General features: G+C 37.0%; 2 protein-coding genes across 4 annotated transcripts in view; one reads left to right on the top strand and one right to left on the bottom strand.

The window, feature by feature from the left end:
- Nrg1 (neuregulin 1) overlaps positions 1 to 18,059 on the bottom strand; it is a 1,027,681-nt gene that overhangs the window by 699,322 nt on the left and 310,300 nt on the right. The window lies entirely within an intron of this gene.
- LOC102030396 overlaps positions 1 to 18,059 on the top strand; it is a 194,497-nt gene that overhangs the window by 165,689 nt on the left and 10,749 nt on the right. The window contains 1 exon segment of the mRNA XM_013521485.1: positions 6,547 to 6,794. Coding sequence (XP_013376939.1) covers positions 6,547 to 6,794 — 248 coding nt within the window.

Genomic DNA, 18,059 nt, shown 5'->3' with positions numbered 1-18,059 from the left:
TGCTACCTCTTAGTAAATAAGTTTCCTCATTATAAGGATAATAACTATTACATCAGAGGCTTGTCTTGAAAGTTAAATGAAATAATATTAGTAAAGTACATAGAAGAATATCTGACACACAAGTCACACTATTTTAGTACCTGCTAAATAACAAACTTAAAAAGTCATTCATTCAAACAGTACAAGGACAAAGCCATAAAGGGAAAATGGAAAGATTTAGATAGAATGCTTTGGTAAAAAGGTTTATTGTTCTTCTTACATTGAATTCTAGCATCTATTTTACATGGTTGTGGGAAAATCTTGGGGTGGAATTTTACACAAACACAATATTTGTTAATTACTTACAAAGGCTGGACACATATGTATAGGTGTATAAAGTGATATTTTTGTTTAAGGCATTTATAATCTAGTTTGGAGAAACAGATAATTGTTGAAATTGAAGAACTACACAATTTTCATATGATTTCCAGGCAATATAACAAATGCTTTTAAAACAAGACACTTCCTTAATGGTAACAAATCTAATTCCAGTAGGGATACTAGAGAGAAAGCAGTTCAGCCATGAAGATAGATAAAATTTTATATAGGGGTGAGATAAGAATTGAAAATAGAAGTATTTGGGCAGAGAAGACAATGTGTTTCTGACAAATACAACTGTGTGAACTGAAAGAAAAAAGCAAACAGCAAATGTGGGGAAGCAGAAAATGGTACATAAAAGGAATAATGGAGACATGGTTAGAAAATATTGTCTAAATTTGCCTCCATTATAGTAGTTTCATTTACAAGTAAGAAGCTGGGCTTAAGAAAATAAATGAAGAAACACACAGAATAAATGAAGCAGATTCCTGGTCTAGTTGTGCAAGCAAGTACTACGGCATTGAAGAACAAAAGAATGAGGATATTTCTGCATCTTCTAATATTTTCCATTGACCCTCAGGTCTGTATTTTTGCCATGCTGTTTTTGTCACACTAGTTTTGTAGTATAATTTCAAATCAGTGATTGGGACGTCTGCAGCCTTGCCTTTGTTGCCCAAAACTGCCTTTGCTATTCTAGGTCTCTTCTAGCTCCAAATGAATTTTAGGATTGTTTTCTCTAATTCAGTGAGATACGCTGTTGGAATTTTGATCAGGAGTGCATCAAATCTGTATAATAATTTTGAAAGTGTGGTCATTTTCATTGTATTGGTTCTTCCTACCCAAGAGCAAGGGATATCTTTCCATTTTTCTCATAACCTCTTCAATCTCAGAGTATTGTGGTTTTCAGAGTACTGTAGTTCTCAGTGTAGAGGTCTTTTACTCCCTCAGTTAGATTAATTCCTACGTATTTGTTTTTTGGGGGGTTTTCTTGGATGCTAAAGATATTGTTTCTCTAATTTCTCTCTCAGTGAGTTTGTTATTCTTGTACAGGAAGGCTACTGATATCTCAGTGTTGAATTTGTATCCAACTACACTACCAAATTTGATTATTAAATCTAGAAATCTTTTGGTGGAGTTTCTGGAGTGTTCTATGCAGAGTATCACGTCATCCACAAATAATGATAATTTAACTTCTTCCTTTCCTGTCCTTATTCTTTTCTTTCTCTTGTCTAATTGCTCTGGCTAATGTTTCCAGAAGTATGCTGAATAAGCATGGTGACAGTAGGCAACCTTGTCTTTTTTAATAGCAGCACAGTTAATAATAGATAAACTTTGGAAACAGCAAATGCCCATCAACTGATGAATGGTTAAAGAAGATATGGGGTTTTTTTATACAATGGAATACTACTGTGCCATAAAGAAGGATAAGCTTGAGACATTTCTAGCTAAATGATGCACCTTAAAACCATATTCTTAAGTGAAATAAATTGGATATACATGTGTAAATACCACACTGTTTTTCTAGTATGAGGAACCGTAAGTGTAAATAAAGACCGAAATATACAATAGATATTTTCAGATAAGAGGAAAATGTTCAAATGGAAAGGGGAACTACAGAGGGTTAGGGGGAAGGGGGAAAGGAAGGAAGGAAAAAGAAAAAATGAGAAGACAAAGAAGAAATGGAAAAAGAGCTTTTGTGAATAAGGAGGGTAAGAGGGGTTGAAGGGCCAGTAGGGAAATGGAACAAAGAATCAAGTTATATCATGCACAGGTATAAATTTTCTATGATGATTGTGATCATTATGTATAACTAAAATGTACCAATGAATTATTTTTTTAAAAAATGGAGAAATTGTACACAATTGCCTTTCTCCAGCTGTCTCAGTTACTATGCTCATTGCTGAGATCAAATAACACCCATGAGTTAAAGGAGGAAAGGTTATTTAGCTCAGAGTTTGTCAAAGTAGGATGCAGGTAAGCCTGTTAAGTTTTTCCTAAACCATGAAAAACCAAGTGTTTTAGGAAATATACGCATGCCAGGTGTGGTGGCACATACCTGTAATCCCAGAACACTGGAGGCTGAGGCAGGAAGATTGTCATGAATTTGAGGCCAGCACAGGCTACATATGTGAGTTTAAGGCCAGTCTAAAGGCCTTACTACATAGCCAGACTAAGGCCAGACTACATAGCAAAGCCCTGTCTCAAAAAGAAAATGTAGGGGCTGGGGATTTAGCTCAGCAGCACAGCGCCTGTCTGGCAAGTGCAACGGCGTGAGTTCGATTCCTGGTACCAGGGGAAAAAAATAAAAGCAAATCAAAAAGAAAATGTATTGATGACATTTTTCTATTAAAGACAAAAGGTGAGACCAAAACTAAGGAAATGTCATTCAGTCACGCAAAATGTTCCTTGGTGATTTGTATAATTATGGAGAAAAGCAAATAAACTACAAATAGTTATAAAATCTTTTATGTGATGACAACTTTAGAAGATGCATAAAATCAGTGGAATATAATGTGATAGAAAACTTTTCATTTGCTATTCTTGCTAGTTTTTTTTCGAATTACACAAAACTAAAGAACTTCACACTATGAGGCAGTTAAGTGAGAAGGCAGTAAGGATCAACAACTATTTCTTCATCACTGAAATCGAATGTCAGAAACTTTTTGATTGTTAGTAATAATTTTGTAAGTACCTACATAGAAAAAGTATGCATTGAGACCAAGAATGACTGAATATCACCAAAGTGCCACAGAGGGAGGTACTGTTACATGAATGTCAGCATTTGGACCTCAGGGTGGTCCAATACTGCTTTATTCACATTTGGCAATTTAAGTCTTCCTCCAGAATTTAAAATGAGTTTTGAAGAAAGGAAGTTGACTGTAATTATGATCAGATTATAGCAAGAATTTCTGACATGTTCCACAAGAGAATGGGTAGAAGACAGAAAATTCTGGATTTTATTTTGTTTCATACTCAAGAATCTTAGCTGTTAAGAGTAAAGATCTTTAAATAAGTTTTTAAAATTTTAGGTATAAAATGACAATAAAAGGAAGTTCAACAAAAACTACTGACTCTATTTCCAAAGGTTTGCCTTGGGGGCTATTCCATATCTGAAGAAGCCTAAACTTATTACTTTATTACAGACAACAAATCATCATTTTTAATAATCAGCAAAACCGAAGAAAAATCCTTAAGAGGGCTACACTTTTATATAAATGGACTAGTTGATAAATTGCTGAAACTTGTATAATCAGATAAACTAGAATTTATTGACAGATCATCAAACATATAATACTTCCCAGTGACTTTAAGTTAGGTCTGTTTTTTATTTTGTTTCTTTTGTTTTTATTTTTGTTTTTCTGTCTTTTTGAGACAGGGTCTCACTATGCAGTTCAGGCTGGCCTTGAGCTCACTTTATAGCCCAGGCCGGTCTTGAAATCACAACAATCCTCCTGCCTCAGCCTCCCGAGTGCTGGGATTACAGGCATGAACCACCATGCCTGGAGGGTCTCATTAATTTAGTAGAAATTTAAAAAATTAATAGACTCTATATGGATTCAACTGTTCAAACTCTTTCTTAAAGATGTATACAGATACCTGGCAAGACTGGAAATATCCCCATTCCCTCTTATTAACATAATTATTGCTTTTTCACTATTATAATTGCTATTAATATTAATATAAAAGTTTACTGCTCTTATAAAAGTTGTGATGAATATCCTAAAAGTTCTCTTAAAATTGGCATCCCTGGATAAGCACTGTATGGTTTATAGATACCCAAAGATGGAGCCACATCAATTCAGAGGATGGACTGGAGGGAGGAACAGGTAGGTCAAGAGATAAAAAGTAAGACTAATGGATTCATAGAGGTCTAAGATGGCAGCACTAGAGAGGAAAGTAACCAATAGGTGAACAGCATAACAGGAAGGGAGAATTTCCTGATGTTATGAAGCAATGCGTATGGACTACAGGAGGGGTATCACTACTAAGACAGAGTGTGAGATTCCAAAATTAGAGGAATCATTATGTCACATCAAAGAAAGGAAGGAAGCCCGTAGGAGACACTGGTTTATCCTACAAATCGAAGATTTTGGTATGAACCTGTTCAGTTTTAAATGAATATGGTAAATGAGAGCAAACAGGAAGAATATACTGACCTATGTATAATCAACTGTATCTAGCTGCTTCTAAAATGTGTGAATCTAGCTGGTTTGCTGAATGATAGAAAATTACACTGATCATTTGCCTAACAAACTGGCTTCAAACACAAAGACCTTATTCTGAATCAATATGATTAAGCTTAATGCAAACTCTGTATAAGGAGTAATTATTAGTACTATACATTATAGTATTATCTCCCTAGTGTAAGAAACTAAAAGAGTAAATAAGATACAAAAGGTGCAATAGATATTGTGAAAAAGAAAGAAACTTCTCAAAAGGAAAGTACAACTGGGATGGGGAAAGGAGAAAAGATATATATATATATATATACCCACACACACAAGCTAGCTAAGATAATTGTACTACTAATTTCTGTTAGTTTAGGAGCAGTTAGTGTTTATATTGTTTGATCAATCTTACATGCATATATATCTGGGAATCCGAGCAACTACTCTGAAGATAACAATATGCCATATAATAACCATTTTTAATTTCCTATCATCTTGTTTTGAAATTCTGTATCATTTTTATTGTTTTAAAAAGAATGTTTAAAATAAAAAACCAAAACAACAAAATACAAACATTTAGTCTTTATTTATGAACAATACTTACCCCTAGTCTAGGTAATCAAAAGATATAAATGTTTAGAATTTTCTGATTCATTTGTGAGTCTTTGCTCATATATTTTCCGTAGTTTATATAAACTAGATATGAAATTCTTCCAAAGACTGGTGGCAGTACAAATACAGCATCATATTCACTGGGAATTGTTATTGGTTTCTGATCATTTGAACATTTGCCTTTTTACCATAATTAACAGAAGTAATATATGTGTGCAACACATGTCAGAACCTTACCCACCAATACTAGAAATTCTACAGTGTGAAAATAGCTGAGATATAATGACTGATAATGACATTAAACTTTAAAAAACAGAGGGTTTTTCTGTTGGATAGACTGGAAAATTTTAAATTATTGATATAGCCTCCCACAATTTATTTTATAATAAGCTAATTTTCACTAGCACCTCCATTCATCATATCAAGGAAAGAAAATAATCTTAAATGCCTTAGCTTTAGAATCTCTTGGTCATTGGACTGATGTCAGATCACATGTTTAACAGATGAAATTTGCTAATCAACACATCTAAGCAATTAAAAACTAGTTAAGAAACTCACAAAGATAAAAGTATACCAAGCTGGGTTCAAAGTAGGAAGAGGAGAACTGAGGAATTTTTCAGGCATTGTTCAAGTAAACATAAAGCAAATAATTATTTCTATTACCAAGCAGCTAAATCCAGAATTCCTTTTTACTGAACTGTGGTCATTGGACAGAGATTGGCAGATATCAGGATTTCTCATCTAATGCTGATGCTTTCAAAATTTGTGTATTTACAAACTACATAAGAATTACATGAGACATACACAGTGTGGCTCCCAAGCTCCTCAGGGTCTCCTAGTCTTTTTTTGTTTATTTCTTCACCTTGAATAAATCATACTAACATGATAATACCGATCATCCAGGAATCTATTTCTAAGTAAACTTTGTGAAAATGAATATAAAACAAATATAAAAGCTATAAAATACTTAAATGTGAATAATTACATTTATGACATACAATATCAGGAAAACCTTTTCTACCTAGGCTGTCATCTTGGGACTCTTTTATTTGTACCTTTCACCTGTACTTAAAATGGTTAATGAAAGAGACATAGAGTAATCCTCAAACAGCACAGGAAAAAATCCACACTTATAGAAAGTCAGTTTATCCGATTAACCCAAGAAACAAGCATTGTATCAGCCACAATTACCATGACAAGACATTTTCTGCTGGCACTGGGAATTCTGGCCTGACTTTCTTTCTAGTTGTATCCTTGAAACTGTCACAGACCCTGCAAAGTCAATCTGCTCTCCTGTCCCTCTGTAGCTGAGTCTTTATGTAGGCATAGCGCTCAGGAGAAACCCACTACAGTACTGGGAAATATGCAGACAAACATCAAGCATATTCCATAAATGTTTAAATTTTAGTCTTAGAAAATTTGGCTCCCCTTTAAAAAGAGACCCATTGGAACAGAACTCCAGCCCCATCTCCTGCCCCTGCCTCGCCCCCTCTAGTCCTGTGACCCAGAGCTGGGTGGCCCTGTATGGAGGCCTGTCTGACTGGGCTCTGAGGTACAGGGGTCCAGGAGTCATCCCTACTCTGCCTCTTGCAGCTTGTGGCATGGTGGAAATCACTTCAATCTTCAGCAGCTCCTTTCTGAGGAACGAATTATGCGGTATGATCTGCAAGAGGACTGTATGAGAAGAATGTCTGTGAAGTGCATAGCAAAGAATTCGACACTTAGTAGGAAGTCAATAAATACAAGCTGTTACAATTATTTGCATACAAACACAGAGCCCTGAGAGAAAAAGAATATATGCACAAGAAAGGTTGAGAATCTACTACTGTTTCTGAACTGCCATAAGAACAACAGCAAGGTTTTATTCAGTTGTCAGGTGTTCTCCCCATGAAAGCTTATCACATACTGATTAAGCTGATGTGTGCCTTGCAGAAGGTGTATCAAACGCATCTTCCAGTGGAATGATACCTTCAAGGACTCTCTTAAGAGCCTTTGGAATGCATACAAAAGATCCAATCAGCTTCATAATAACCAAAGAATTAGCTGGCTTGAAGGAATATTTGTTCCTTCCTAGCTATTTTGTCAGTGAAGGTCATAGAGTCCACAGGGAATTATCTGGAGTGGCAAACATGCTGGGAGATTCAGCTGTATGTTTCTTGGCTGTGATGTGGGAGGTCCAGACACTCACTCTGCTCCTTTCTCCCAAGCCCAATAAGAAACAGAGGCCCCCAAATTATTTCATGACCAAATGGATGGACTGCTATTCTGGGTGGTATGAAGCCAATGAACAAATCCAAAAGCACCACAGCTGTGAGATTAAGTCTTGACAAGTAGAGCCCTAGAAGCCCCATTAAAAATGTGACATGTAAGCTGTTAGATGTTCGGTGTTTTTCAATAAACACAAAGACTCGTATTATTCTTAAATTTCAATATTTTCCAGGACATATTCCTAATATTCAATGAAATGTTTTCCAGCCTTTAAAAAGGAACTATAATTTGAAAAGTGGGCCTTTCCAGATGCATCTGGAAGATAGGGAAGATCTTTAGTCACAACTCTCCCATGATTTTCCTCCATGAAAAGTGCTCTGTGCTAAGGAGAGGAAGTGAATTTCTGTCAGAGGATCTCTTACACAGGTCTTCAATACAAAGTCCTTTCTTTTATTGATGCCCTTTTTAAACATTGGAGTCTTAATGAGTCTCCGCTAGTTGATAAATTTGGTTCAATAAAGACAGTTTGATCTAACAACACAGCCAGAGAGTCATTACCAGGAACATTCCTACATTCCTGCTCCTTTTTCTCTTTCTGCCTCAGGCCTGAAATTTTATCTTATGTTGTAGCATATTTGCATGTGAAGTTGTAAGTAACTGTCAGGCTAATCTCTCACACTAATTTATGGGACTAATTAGAATATGATTGAAAGAGCGCTGGACTTGGGAGCTATAAGAGCTGGGTTCTAATTTGAAAGCTGGCCCCAACCAGCTGTAAGACTTCAAAAAAGCATGGATTTGCACTAGGCTTTGATTTTCTCAGCTATTCTATAAGAGGGATGGACTATGAATCCCTTTATTACCTTCACAATTGTGAAATTTGTATAAATTCCAGGTTTCACTATGACACATACTACATACTCAAAAATATTAGTTCGTGTAAGATAACAAAGTTAACATTCAGTGTACAACTATTTAGATCTATGCTTTTATTTGATGTGATTTTTGTCAAATAACATCTAATGACAAACGAGGGAAAATTGCGAAGTATGATTTCATCTTTTAAAGCAACAATCAAAAATCAAATGAATCCATGTATGTATGGAACTGTATATGTTTTTTAACTACATGAGGTTTGGGGGAAGATCCCAGAAACATTTTAGGTAGATGTAGGCATAGTTCTAGGAGTATGTTTAGTAAGTAAGGTTTGATATTGTTGTGTAGGATAGAAAGAGAGGAAAGGGAAACTAAATCAAAATGGAAAAAAAACAAAGCTTGCTAAATTTCTCCCCAGATATTTGTAAAACTGGTACAATCATATTTGTTCATTTCAGTAAAATTATATATCATATACATGCATGTATAAAGGGAGATTTAAAAACAATTCAATTTACTCTTTCATGACAAAGAAATTCAGTCATTTTCAGTGCTGGCTCTGAGGCACACAACTGGATGCACCATCTGTGTGAATGCTAAGCGCTATCCAGTCACCTTGTAATGATTCATTAGGGCAACACCGTCAGTACAAATGATTTATCCCATTGCTGTCATCCCTTTAACCAGTGGCTCTGATGGTTGTGTGAGTAGCAAAGTTCACTAAGAGGACTGCTCCAGGGCTGAGGCTTTGTAAAGAGGATACAATTTAGGGCCACGGAGGGATGGAGCCGGTGAGAGAGAAATGCAAGTGATCAACATTGCAGTCTTGCAAATGATTGCCAAAGATGCTGGAAAACATGGAACAAATAAAAGCCTCTAGAGTAGAAGTTCAAAATGGGTGAAAGACTAGGCAGACCTGAGAGGAAGTGTGGGTATGAGTTCTCACTGAGAAAGAAAATTCGATACAACTCTATTTGTGACAAGAGACCAAGGAAGTAGATTCCTGTGGCTGTGTGAGGAGAAAGGACCCTAAAAGAGCCTAGTCAAGGGACTATCAAGCTGGGCTCTTTAGTGGATTATCTGAGTAAATGAAAATATCATACACTAGCAAGGCAGAGATTCAAGGTCGGCCTTAAAAATGTTTCCCAACTCATTTATGGCTATGGATAGAAAACATTTCCAAGTCCATAAGTGTGCTACAAGGAGAAAGAAAATGGTGTGCATTCCACGGCATAATTGTCCACAGAAGATACATTATCAGGAGCTTTTTTCTGCATGGACAGAGTATGAAAAATACTCAAAAATTCTAGTGGGAAAGAAGGAAGCTGCTAGATTAACCACCCCTATTCTCCAACTGTGTGTATGTGTTTGTCTATGTGTGCGTGATGATAGGGGAGAAATGGATGCAGAAAACTAACGTGTCCTTCAAGGAGATCCAGGTTTCAAAAGCAGAGGGAGAATGTGGAGAAGACAGAGGATTTGCTAACAATTCTTGAACAAGACATCTAGGCTTAGAGTCACGCCTGCAGTGGAAAACAAGAGTCAGTCGGGCAACAGACCTAAAGGTGAAGTGAAGTTTGCCAACCAAAAGGAGCCTGCCCTTTGAATAATGCCTGACGGTCTCCAGGAAGTGAAAAGAAGTACGAATGATTATCCTGAAGAGTCCCAAATCTATCTCTGGTTGTTTTGATATAGGTGTTAGATTGAGGCACAAGGACATGCTGCTGTATAGGACAGCATCCAAGGCTTCAAGTATGTCGTGCAGCGCGGCCTGCACTTGGGGAAAAACAGTGGTCATAACTACTGTCTCATGATCACATAAAGTGGCTAAGGCAGGGTAGAAGATTTACATCTCAAGATCCCCTCAAAATAGTAACCAATGACAAGCCAGAGGAGTGGCCAGAAGCAGAGCAAAGAAAAGATAATGATGATGTAAAGTTTGTTGAGCTGCATACAGTGTCCAAACTCATGTGACTTGTGCTCAGGCCCAATTGTGTCTATTGCAGGAATCTGAAATTCTCCCTTAAAAACAATCACCTTCCTTAGGGCTACTTCTAGAGCTTCTTCCTGCTACCCTGAACTCTGACACTGCAGCTTGTGTTAATCTGTATTACCAAATTGTTCTCAACCATTTACTTGCAGTTCAATAAGGACGGGGTAGTGATGTCTGTGGAGTATGCAGAAATGGAGAGGTGATAATAAAAGCTCAGAAACCATTTAAAAGATAGATATTTGGAAAGCTAAAGAACTTCCTTTTGTCTCCATCACATCCTGAAAATGGCCAATAAATGTATCTGAACTGACTGAGAAGTCTGCATTTGCAGAAGCCTTGCAAAAGAGGAATTAATATTTGCCAGATAGACCACAGTACAAAAATACTGAAAGTATGAAAGACACGTTTGGCCATCATTCATAGTGTCCTCATACTAACCCCAAGAAGAAATTATTGTGTATATATTTTACTTGCCAATAACTTTATGTATGCTTCCTTAGGATAAACAAACTGGTGAACCATAGATTTACTAAATATAGATAGTATCAAATCACCTGCTCATACCTTAGTTCTACAACTGTGAGAGGGGCATGAAGCAAGGTTGCTCTGCCTGATGGATTCCTCACATATACCACCCACTCTTCCCCACTCAGCACACACACACACTCACAAACTGGCAGAAATCCGAAAGACACACTCATCCATGAGAGCTATTATTTGTTATTTCTTTCTTGACTCTTTTTTTAAAAATGGGGAACTTCAGAAAGAAACAAGGAAATTGGGCTTTTCTCTGCATAAAGGAGAGAAGCAAAAGAGAGACAGAAAATGAGAAGAAATCCACAGGTTTGAGACGGTGTACATATCTAGCAGCTAGGTACTATTCGACACCATTATGTCTTCCAAAATGAGTTTCCATTTCTCCTGTCTAGAACCAGTCACAGCAGAGGAGGGCAATAGCAGTATTTGGAGAGATATGCTCAAGTGGCATGTACATCAGACAGTCCCCTTTGAGATCATTATCATCAAACATTTCAGGATTTGCTGGTGTTCAGTCAGTTAACTTCACCCCTGAAAGACTTTGACAGGGTCATGAAATGACTCACACCTAAGGTCCAAATTGCTCTGAAATGTGAAATAACACAAATAAAATGGTTTCTGCTACTGAAAAAATTATTCCAACATGATAAGGGTATTAAATTATTAGAATGTAATGTTTCAACATAAGAAACATCATCAGTTTGAGATAAAACTCAGCAGCACTTTCACTTGTTGTATAAGATCAAATTTCAGAAAAAAACTGGGAGCAGGCAGAAGGGAGGGATGGCACAGAGGATAAACAGACAATATAGCTACTCCTGAGAACACACAGCAGACCATCTCTTTCTGGAGACTTGGAAGGTGCAGTAAGCTTACTGGTGATGCTCCAGTGACTGGCTTAACACAACTAGAAGAGAGAGGAGAAAGAGATCACCTGAGAGAGTTGAGGAATTGGAATGTCTTGAGCAGATGTCACTCTTCTAACACAGATGTGCACATTCTTCCAAGTAAGTGATAGCAAAGATGCGGCCATAGGAAAAGCCTGTAATTGGTAATGCCTCTTCCCCAGTTCAGAGAAAAGCTGAGCTCTTGTGTCAATGACTACATTTATGCCAACCAGCTGCAGAAGAGGCTTCTACTTCCAACTGAAGTCTAGTCCCATTTTGATGTTTAACAGAGTGCTTCTTCTTCCTGGACCTAGAGAACCCCGGTAATTCCTTCTGGTGGTCCTGTATGAGGTCTCTGCAAGTTCAGACAGAAGATTCACAAAATGAGGCCAGGAAGGCAGGCCACAGGTTATGTGAGGATACCCTGTGGAATGATCAGTCAGGGTCTGTGCTTATGTGCAGCTTCTCATCGTAATTATTTTAATTATCCTAATAATAATTCGATAATAGATCAAGGGAAAATAGAACAATAATTTATACTGGCTCTTTGGGAATGAGATGAGTACTCACTAAGGACAGCAAATGTGACTCAGACTTGTCAGCACTTCACTTTCCTTCACCCATGCAGATATTTGTGAAATCAATCATGACATTCTGGTTACCACACCCTCTTGAGATAGCAGTCCTGACAGTTGCTAATACCCAACCAAGGTCAGTCCATAATATCTGAAAATTGCAGTTATCTAGTATTTGACATGCATACCAATTTTTACCCAGCTTGCTTTCTATGAATGCATTTGTTTCTTCCTTAAGATCTGTGGAAATTTTTGAAACTTCTTAACCCTGTTATACTTGTAGAAACCAATGAAAAGGAGGGACGTGCTTCTCCTTTCGCCATTGTTTTAAGAGGGAATTTGAAGAACCTAGGGATTAGGTCCAGCTTTGTCCACAGCAATTGAGAGATCTTAAACTGAATGCTGAGCTTTAGGAGGTTACAACCTCTTTCTTCTCCAGAATTTCCATCTCCGTGACGTTGTCTGAGAGGGTTCGAGACTTTCTTTTACAATACTGTATCTTAAAACTGGTTCTGTGGGATTTGGGGCACTACCTTTAGTCATAGAAATGGCTGCATTGTGTGTGTGTGTGTGTGTGTGTGTGTGTGTGTGTGTTTTCTTTTTGCCTTTCATGACTTTGTTAGACATGCCAACGTGCTGCTGTGCAGACTGCTGGCTTCTTGGTGGGGTGAAATCCTGCTTTAGTAGCTATACCCACTTCTTGCTACCAGTGTGTGCCACTGTTTTGATAGACCTGCCTTCTTCTCATTCCTTCCCCACTCTGTCTTGTCATTTTGCTGGAAATTTGGATGCTTGATTGGACACTAATCCTTTAAAGAATTGTCTTGCTTGGACCTATGGAAACCTCCTATTAAGAGCTATTTCCTTGCTGCTCAGCTTTGACCCCTGCTGTGCTTTCTTTCCTGTCTCTTGTTAGTATTACAACCCTTGACCACTCATATTGCTTCTGGCTCTACAATCTGAGGCTACCCAGAACCAAATACTTCTAACTCCTTTAGAGCTAATACCGATGTACTTAATTTCTCTTTTTCTTTCACTTTCTATGTCTCCAAGAAATAAAAAAAAAAAAAGAGAAAGAGGAGGAAAATAAGTAAAAGGAGAAATGGAGGAATGGAGGAAGTAAAAAGGTAAAAAGAAAGAGAAACACACTGATTTCATGAAACTGAGGCCCTGGAGCTGTTGGCCCACTAGTCAGATTCTTCCCACTTTGATAAGCCTTTGAACTGTTCCACTTTCTAGTGTGTAATGTACTGAAGATCATCCACAGCTTGGTTTTCTAGTACACTCACGGGGCTCCTTTCTAACCCATCAGATCACTAAATACAAATTAATTTCAATATTATCCAAAACAAAACATAATTAGAAAAGCAATGTGCTGTGAAAATTATCATAAAATCCATTCAAAAGGCAAGTATAAATGCATTTGAATTATCTACGGTTTAGGGTTATTTGTGCCACTATTCCTCTCCATTAGAGCAGAACCAAAGTTGACTTTAGCTACGATTTCGTGGTGTAGAAGAACTACCACTGAGAATTGAGTATGGACTGCAATTTTGTTCAAACATTTTATGAACTTTCTCCAATATTGATATTTACTTAACTTCTTTCTATTACTATGTTACTTCAGTGTAATACACTCAGGTTATTTTCACTAGATCTAGAATGTGCCAAACCCATTCAATAGGAAAATGCAGTTCAGAATTGGCTGAGGGAAGCCTGATGCTCTAAGATTAAAATAAATTAAGTTAACTCCCTTAAGAAGCACTGTGCAGTGAATTACAGGGAGGAAACTATAAGCAGGGATAATAGGAAAAATGTCTCAAATATATATAGGCACAATTGGAAATGAGACATAGCGTATGCAATTTTCAAAGATATGGCATCTCTTCTGGAATTTTGGCTATCAAATGTCTTCACATAAATCCTTGAACAGAAATTCTAGTATTGTTTTATGCCTGTATAATGTCCTGCAATCTTGTTGCCTTTGTTAGATTATTGCTCCATAACATAAAGTAGGCATGGGAGAGGTGATTAAGTACCCAGAATCTTTGAGGTTTGAGCCCCTCAATTTCCACATGGTAAGACATGGGGGAGTTGTAGAAACATGGCATTCAGTCTAAATTAAAAAATAAATGAATCTTTTTCATTTACTGTGTTTGTTAAGGCAAGATATGAACATGATAAAATACACTACAAAGAATGTAGAATAAAAAGTAAATCTCACTCTCATTGCTGAACAATCATGTAAAGTAACATCTCCCTTGGCATAATGAAGAGGAGGATTATTCTTGAAATAAACACCTTTCATTAAAGAAGTTTTGAGAATGACAGTTGTCTTAATTTATTTGTGTTCAGTCAGACAAAATATGACACTCACAAGTTAAAGCAGGAAAGGTTTATTTTGCCCTCATACAGTACCATCAGAAAGGTTTATTTTAGCCTCATGTAAGCCCATATGAAGTGCCAGGCCATAGTCAGCTGGGTCTAAGACAGAGTGGCATAACAGAGGGGAATCTTGCGGGAGAACCAGTCTGCAGAAAACAGAGGTAGGCAGCAAGAAGTGACAGCAAACCTCCCTTTTCCTCTTATCCTCTCCAGGCTACAAGCCTTTTGGATGGTTCCACTCACACCCAGGATGAAATTCCCCGTTATCCACACCCAGAACAATGATAAACCAATTAGTGGACTAAACCAGTACCATACACCCTTAATCACAGTATCACATACCTTGATCCAGCCAGCTATGAAACCTGACCTATGAGCACATGAGGCTTTGGGGGGACATCTAGATGCAAGTCATAACAATAGGCCCTTGGAAAGGTGTGACACTGTTTCAATTATTTAGGCCCAGACATTTGTGAAATGCCTATTATGTCCTGGGCACCATTCTTCTTGAGATGCCACTCTTTCTTCGCCTCCATTTTCTAGTCCTAGCCCAGTTATGGATACACTCCCTGGGTATCCAACTGTTCACCTTGAAGTAGACCCACTTGGTCTATGTGCAAAAAAGATATTAACAAGATCACAGCTAATAACTCAGCCCAAGTTGCTCCAGCGTTGGCCTTGGTATGCTCCTGTGCTTTGACCCTAACGATGAAGCCTTTTTTCTGCTATACTTTTTATCCCAGCTGTGCTCCTGCTTTATCCAAATGTGTCACAGTGAAGACTTTCACAGTGTGCCCGGCAGAACAGCATGTTCATCACCCTGAGCTTTAGAGTCAAACTCTCCGGGCAGGTATATTTGCTCTCTTACTTAACAGCTATGTGACTCTAGGCAAGTAATTTAACTTTCATGTAGCTTTGTTTCCTCATCCATCTAAAAAAAAAACCCTCACACTATTGATTTCATGGCTTCAAAAGAAAAAAGATCATCTTTGTAAAATGCTTAGTATTATGTCTGGTTTTACTCCCCTACTCATAAAAAGGAGTAGGATCTAGCACTCTTGAAAATCATTTGTGTGAGACTAAAATTTAGTCACTGAATCTTAGTCCTATTCTAGGCTCCTTTCTTTTTATAATACACTTCTCCGATAAAGTAGCCTTGCCCATATCTCCAAATATTTTCTCCTTCATCTATTATGGTTCTTTCCCATATCTTCCCAGAATCCTGTGACATGAAATCCTTACTGGCATTTGTTGTCTGCTGCCAGGACACTATACATCACATTAACCCCTTCTTACTAACTTCCCTCTGTGCCTTGTAGCTGTTTTTCCTTTGCTTCACAATAACCAGTACCATTCCCACAGTTATATGTGTTGGATAGCCTGACAGCTCCAAGCTGATTTATCCTGTCAGGAGCCTGGGGCTCCAAACTGGTGGTATGTACCACTCTTGATGTAACATCATGGCTACCAATGGCATCTTTAGGGAAGAGAATATGCAAATGTGAAAAAAGCATCAACCCTAGTTCCCTCTAATATACTTTCTACCCATTACTAATGAAGTCAAACTTGCCTATATATAATGTTTATCTCAATACCATCAGGAACATTTTAATAGGGTAAATTCTAACTCATCCTTTTATATGGTATGACTAACTTGGAGTTATGGAGATAACTTCTACTTTTGAACTCTCTTAATCAATGAACTTTCCCAGTTTTAGTGGAAGCTGAAAGTATTCTAACCAAGTGCCTATGAACTTCTGGTAATGGAAAGTACAATAAAAACACAAACTGTTTTATTTCATTGTGTTTGATAGAAAGTAAAATTTAAAAACTATATGATTGCTTTATGACACTGAAAAGAGACACATAACACCCATGAGGATGGAAGATTTCTTTGGCAAACAGAAGTTATATATCATCAATAAAATTGGCTCATCTCATTTTGATTTTGAAAGCCATAATACATGTGGAGATATCAAATTTACACTCAAGCTAGTTTATATTTTGACATCATTATTGGTCTTGTTGATTCACAAACTGTCCTTATATTCAGAATAACTGGTATACTCTAAGGCAATCCAAAATGAAAAATTCAGATATTAAACTGCTGAAATAAAAAAAAAAATAGAGTACAATTTAGTCACTCAAAATAGTGAAACATGCTAATTTAGCTGATGCACTTTGTTGCTTAGACCATGAAAATAATGAAATCAAGAGATCATTTCCAAATTTGCTAATTGGCCTTTCTGTTTTACTGACACTAGTTACATGCTATAATCAGCTGGCACTGGTCACTACAAGACATTTCCAGGGCAGCAATACATGATTGCAACCAATATCAGAAAAACGAACCTTAATTTTTTTCTTTGAGTAGTGGGAAATAAAACACATTTAATTGAAGATCTAAATCATTGCTCCAGCTCAAATGGTAAGGCACTGAATTTATAAGAATGAATAGTCGCTTTATAATAATTTCTTGCATTTCTTTATCTATATAATATGTCCACCTCTACTTTTGTCTCTTTTCTCCTTTAAATAAAAAAGAGCCTTCCCAAAGTTATATTGAGTCTCTTAGAAGAGGCTTTAATACACTAGGCCTAGTATGTCACATCTTTTTTATACAGACATAGCATCCAAGCTTCAGGGAGAAAATAGATCTAAAAAGATGGCTGCTTTCCCAAAGTGTCTGAATAGAAGAGAGATGGCAGCAACTCCAGGCTTAAACCCAGCAGGCCCAGGACGAAGCAGGACTTAAATGAATTAGATATTGATTGCTTGGGTATTTTTGAAATTTCCTTTAATCTGAATTGGTTCCCTAGACAAGCAATTGGATTTGGTCATTAAATGACAGTGAAAATAACTCTTGAAAATATAAAAAGCTCAGAGTATGTAGGTCCCTTATAGGTCATTTAGTGTAAGTTTCATCTCACTTCACATCTTCTAAAAGTAGGTGATTTCTCAGGCCACTGTTGAGCACCTCTTGATAGGGACATTAATTTATTAACTAGTGGGGTAATTTTTAAGGTTTAAAAACTAGGTCTTTTCACTTAGCTTTCATAATTCCAGAACTCCTATTATTGGAAAATTACAAGTCATTTCTGATAACTGCCCTCACATGGTTTGAAAAGGAATATGACTTTCAAAACATTTTAGCAACCAGCTTTGGGATTTTCATTCAGACATTGTAAAAAAGATGTACTGAAGTTGAATGTCTCTGAGTAATGCCTACATAAAACACCACGGGAAGGAAGTAGGCATGGATACAATATATGAAAATCCATATAAATAATATTAGTGCAATCTACATTTCCTTGATTAATTCAACCTTACACATAGTTATATATGTGCTGGATTAGTCACTATGCACCAAGAGATTTATCTGTACAACTGAAAGCAAGCAAACACTGCCATAACTGTTTTAAATTCTTACAATCTCATAACTCCTATTTTCTCCTTGTAA

This window comes from Chinchilla lanigera, unplaced genomic scaffold (genome assembly GCF_000276665.1).
Source record: "Chinchilla lanigera isolate Chin_1 unplaced genomic scaffold, ChiLan1.0 scaffold00062, whole genome shotgun sequence".
NCBI lineage: Eukaryota > Metazoa > Chordata > Mammalia > Rodentia > Chinchillidae > Chinchilla > Chinchilla lanigera.
Note: the sequence above shows the minus strand (reverse complement) of the source record. Positions and strands in the feature narration are given on the sequence as shown.